At 48.3% G+C, this 5,306-nt stretch overlaps 1 protein-coding gene and 1 pseudogene across 1 annotated transcript; both read right to left on the reverse strand.

The window, feature by feature from the left end:
- Window positions 1-6: 6 nt before the first annotated feature.
- On the reverse strand, window positions 7-4,030 carry LOC105310811 (F-box DNA helicase 1). Its single transcript, XM_011386917.2, has 4 exons — window positions 3,274-4,030; window positions 2,493-2,690; window positions 1,830-1,955; window positions 7-140 (listed from the first exon to the last, which is right to left on the reverse strand). The coding sequence occupies exons 1-4, from the start codon at window positions 3,497-3,499 to the stop codon at window positions 13-15; spliced, it is 678 nt and encodes a 225-aa protein (XP_011385219.2). The 5' UTR covers window positions 3,500-4,030; the 3' UTR covers window positions 7-12.
- On the reverse strand, window positions 1,531-1,649 carry LOC111735033 (annotated as a pseudogene).
- Window positions 4,031-5,306: the final 1,276 nt, after the last annotated feature.

Genomic DNA, 5,306 nt, shown 5'->3' on the forward strand with positions numbered 1-5,306 from the left:
AACGCTGTTGAATTAACTTGTGCTACCTCTTACCCCAGCCAAAGTCAAAATGTTCTCCAACGACTTGGTCATGATGAGACGCTTCTTAGCACGAGTTACTGCAACATACAGTAAATTCCATTCGTCCTCAGAAAATGACTCTAAAAAAAGTAAAGGGGAAAAAATATCAATTCAAAAGCCTGCTTACAAAAATGTATGTTCTCATCTAAATGTTTACTACCCCTCACCCACCCACCCCGCAAAACAACCACTCAAGATCTGCTGGCTGTGTATACAAAATTTTCCCGCAAGTTCCAACCCCCAAAATGAATAAAACCCTAACAGACTCGTGGCACAAAATACTGAGTTCTGGTTAGTGCCACCACTGATAAGGCCTGGGGACCTGTTCACTGGTTATTTGCCACCTGCGACGTGCCCGGTGACTATTTCCGTTGGTTCTCCCAGGTTTCTCCACGGCGATCCCGTGGGACTGATGGGGAAACAGGCTCACGGGGGCCAAGTCACTTGGACAAGCAAGGCTGCAGCTAAGCAAGGGTCCAGGAGTCGAACCCACGTCTCCAAAACCCACGTTCCTTGCTTTTCCTGACGTTCTTTTACTCAGGCTGGTCTGGGGACACCTCACGCTGTCCCATGACAACACGTTCCAGTCCTCACTGCCCACCTTATGCCTCCCTCGACTGCAGTCCCTGGCACAGTGGTGAGAACACAAGGAAGACCTGTGACTGCGCTGAAGCCACCACACTGCGCAGTCTACATGTGGGCTGTGCGGCTGCGAATCACATCTCAGGAAGCTGATAACCGCCCCCAAAATATATACGTAATCACGTGACGACCAGCGGGGGGAAGAAGGCGGCGCTGTAGCAGACAAACTTCTCCTCCCCAGCATAAAGCCGTTTGCATCTCTCTGTGGCCATTTCTGTTCCCCACTCCACTGTGATTTATGTTCGACACGATGTCTTTCTCTCTTTTAATGAATAGAGTCATCGGATCTATGGAATTTTTAGTATTTCTATTTCAGCCTGCCAATGTATGCGATGCCCCGAATTTTGGATCCACGGTTCACAGAGTTTTTATTTGTTTATTTGGAGAAAAACTTCATTTTATTCTAAGATTTGAAACCGAAACAGTAGCACTGAAGCTTAGTTTCATAACTACCTTGAGTATAAATTCATACAAAAGCAAACAAATGATAATGAGTGCTTACTATTTCACCTTGTATGATTTTTGTGGCGTCTTTAATAAAAAGGAGAGTTAATTAAAGGTAAAAACCACGGTGGTGAGCACATAAACTGCTTGTTTTCAAGCTTTCGTGAGTCTGCAGGTGAAAAACTGAGCGTGCAAAGCTGAAGGGCTGAAGCAGGCTACACGGGGCACTACAACCATGACTGCCCAGCACGCAGCCCCGAGACGTGGATTTTGGAAGTTTAGTTTTCTTTTATCTTTTTTTTTTTAGGTGAGGCAACCCTTGGTTGACCTCACAGATTGCAAGGACCTCATCAGCTTACAATCCCTTATTTTTTTTATTTTCTACGCCTACAGCACCTGGTCTTCCTAGGTGGTCTCCCATCCAAGTACTAACCAGGCCCGAGCCCGCTTAGTTTCTGAGATCAGACGGGATCGGGCGTGTTCAGGGTGGCGTGGCCATAGACGGAAGTTTAGTTTTCTAAAAAAGTATAGTATGAGAATAAAAAATTAAGACTCAGAGGTACTTTTTGCCTTCTAGAAGAATCCTTCCAAAAAGCCACACCACCCAATGAAAAGCAAGGCCTCCAAAGGAAGCGTCCGCAGCCCACTCTTGACGAGGCTCATCGTACAGCCAGTCCCCTTACCGACTCTGAAGTGGGGCAGCTGGGCGAGGTTGTGCCTGGCACAAGGCACCTTCACGAAATCATCCAGAACGTACACTGTATCAAACTCCAAGCCTTTGGCCTTGTGCACGGTGCCCAAAATGTACTCTGGAATAAAAACACAGCATAGCGTTAGGCGGGGGTTGACACAAAGAAAGAGACGAGAGAGAGGAAAAAACGTTCTCTTCCTACTATACTCTTAAAACTCTACCTTTGTTCTCCTGCCTGTGTGCGGCTTTGTGGGAAAAGAGAGGAAGAAGAAAATATAGACAGAAGAAAAACAAGTCAAAAGAGGAAAAGAAGAAAATCGGTTGCAGGTGAGTTCGCGCAGCTCAGAGTCACATTCCAGAGCTCGCGGTGACCTGCCTGTGACCTGTGCTTCATATATGAAGGAACGGAAGCGCAGAGGAGGGGTGACTAGCTTGTGCAAAGTCGCCCGGCAGCACAGCTGAGACCAGGAAGTCCCACTGTGCGGGCCTGGAGGCTGAACAGACGGGAGGATGCGGCCCTGCCCGCTTCTCTCAGGCAAGGCCAGGAACCAGCAAAGCCACCCGTGGTCACGCGAGATAATCGCACAGGCAAGACGCGGCAGAAGCCCGTGTAACCCTCCTCCTGGTGGCAGTAAAGGATGGAATGTGCCCTTACCTGCGAAGTCCAAGTCTTCTATGTGGCATTTTTCTATCCTTTCCACCAGCTCCGGAATCCTGATGTTATACTTTTCAACAACGGCAATCTTGGCTTCGAGTTCCTTATCCTCGGCTGCGTTCACATATCTCTTAAAGCCACTAAAGCCTTCTTTGTGCACCCATCTTCTAATAAACCTGTCTTTAATCACGAGGTTTCCTAAGGAGGACACACACAGGTTACCGTGGGCCAGGTGGCACTGGCAATGGCGGCAGCGGCTCCACGTCCCTAACCAACTGCACGACAGGTGGGAGATGCAGGGTCTAGTCCCGACTGCCTCACTAGGCTGCTGTGTGACCCTGGGCAAGTCGGTGAGATGACCTGTGCTTTAGCCTCTCCGTCTCCAAAGTGACGATCAAAAGCCCTACACTTGAGATCCTTCCCAACGTCGCAGGGATTTGAAATAGCACAGTAATGAAAGGACGGTGCTCGAGAAATACTAGCGGTGATCATTTGGGGCCCACGGAGGAGTGTTAATGCGTCAAGTCGCCCAGGCAGACGGGGAGACGGGGAGGGAAGACAGCCCGAAAGAAATGTAGACTCCTGAAAGAAGGACCTGGGAAGAGCTACCGGTTCCTCTGAAACAGGAGGCCCTGAGCATCCCAGTCTTGATGGAAAAGGAGACACCAGCTCCACCCACGTCCAGAGGGAAGGTAAGATCTCTGAGAACAAGCCCGTCCTATCCCATCCCTCGTCACTGCCGGGCTTCCGTCCACTGCACGGTGGCCAGCAGGGTACTCACGTTTCTTCCGTTCTTCCTCTGGCTGCAGAAGGATCCAAATATCAATGATTCTGTCCAATCCAAATGATTTAGTCCCCTGAAAAAAAATTTTTTGGTGAGGTTTTTGTTCTGTTTTTTGTTTGTTTGTTCTTGTTGTTTTAACAAAGCAAAGTAAACCGAATGTAGAGATGGGATTCTGAAATGAGACAGTTTCTTGGAAACGGATCTCAAATTGCACCCACAGCATAAAGACGGTGAGCAGGAAGCTCACCGAGCACAAAGCACGAGGCTATAACACAGCCCGGAAAGGCAGGATCATCAAATGCCGCATCTTAGCTGCTACCTCAAACACACCCTCTGCTTTTTAAAAAGGCAAGAACTACCTGCACTTTGCTTACTTGTCACAAAGGAGCAATTTAAATCATCTACCTTCCAAAAATATAAAAGGTTGCAATGAAGAATAAAGTGACACCTGAACACAAAGTGTGGAGTGAGGAATCTTGCCATCATTTCTTTTGAGGGGAGAACTAGAGAATGTCTACAGGCCCAGCTTATTGCATGTTTTAAACAGCGGTCCCCAACCTTTTCCCACCAGGGCCTGGTGCTCCCATGAGCATCTAGTGCCTGATGATCTGAGGCGGAGCTGAGGCAGTGATGCTGGCGCTGGGGAGCGGCTGCAGATGCAGACGGAGCTTCGCTCACTCCTCCGCCGCTCACCTCCCGCTATGCGGCCCGGTTCCTCACAGCCCACTGATCGGTACCGGTCTGCAGGCCGGGGGCTGAGGACTCCTGTCTTAGAAGGTTACCTCCTGGAGGAAAGGGCCTGACTAGGTCACAGTTCAGCCCAGTTCCACTAGGAGCAGGGGGCCCCACACTCGCTCAGTAGCAGGCCCCGGCACAGAGGCGGCACGGGACGAGGGCTCCACACTCCGAGGATGTACCGTCATTTTGGGAAGGGACACAAAACACATCGACATAAAACAGGGTCCAGATTAAGAGAACACACTCTGCGACTGGAAACCAGATGCAGTCGCGGGTAATGAGGCTCCGGGGGAGGAGAAGACACGGAGGGGGAAGAGAGCAACTTACGGACGATATTGCGAAAGCACTTTTTCCTTACAATAACGAGAATGGCTAAGTTATGCTATATCCACTGGAGGGAATGTTATAAAGTCATTAAAGTCGCAACATGATAGATATGCTGATGCGTTGAGTATACCTTTTCACGTACACCATAACTGCAATTACGTGAAAGTATACATCTACAAGGACACGGACGTGAACATACGGAAGACTGTGATGAAGGCTGAATTCTTTTCCTATAACTCGGTTATATAATCTTTTAAAAATTTATTTACTTTTGATTACAGTTGACATTTAATGTTACTTTATATGAGTTTCAGGTATATAGCATAGTGTTTAGACATTTATATAATTTGACATGATCCCGTCTGATTAGTCTCGTACTCATCTGGCACTACATAGTTATTACAGGTTACAGAATCTTTATAAATAAAAAAGAAAAGTCAGAACATCACTTAATCATGATTCACGCAATATACGTACCGAGTGCCTACACATAGTACGCCCTCGAAAACATTTTTTCATAAATAAACGAGTGCATTGTCTTCTAGTCATATAACTGCTCCAAAGGGTTAAAAATGCCATACGCATGCCACAAGTCCCCGTGAGACAGGTAAAGGAAAGACATCGTTTTCATCTTAGAGATGGAGAGAATGAGGCACACGGTGGGTGTGACTTGCTGTGAGCCACACAGTTAGTGACAGAGCCAGAGCCAGAGCCAGAACCCAGGTGTTCACACTGTGACCACGGGCGTGGTCCCGCTGTGCTGTCACCTCTCTTGTGCTTGCACGCATGAACGACACATACCAGAGCTCGTCGAGAGCCAGCGGCCTCATTTGCACAGTCAAAGGGGAGAAGGGCGCTTACTTTTTTTTAAGAGTAGAAGAAAAGGTCCTCGGTCTGCATTGGGGCTGACTCCACAGGAACGTCTGGCTGGCTTAATCAGAACGGCCAGGGAGAAAAAGGCCAGT

Source organism: Pteropus vampyrus, unplaced genomic scaffold (assembly GCF_000151845.1).
Source record: "Pteropus vampyrus isolate Shadow unplaced genomic scaffold, Pvam_2.0 Scaffold12291, whole genome shotgun sequence".
Classification (NCBI taxonomy): Eukaryota; Metazoa; Chordata; class Mammalia; order Chiroptera; family Pteropodidae; genus Pteropus; species Pteropus vampyrus.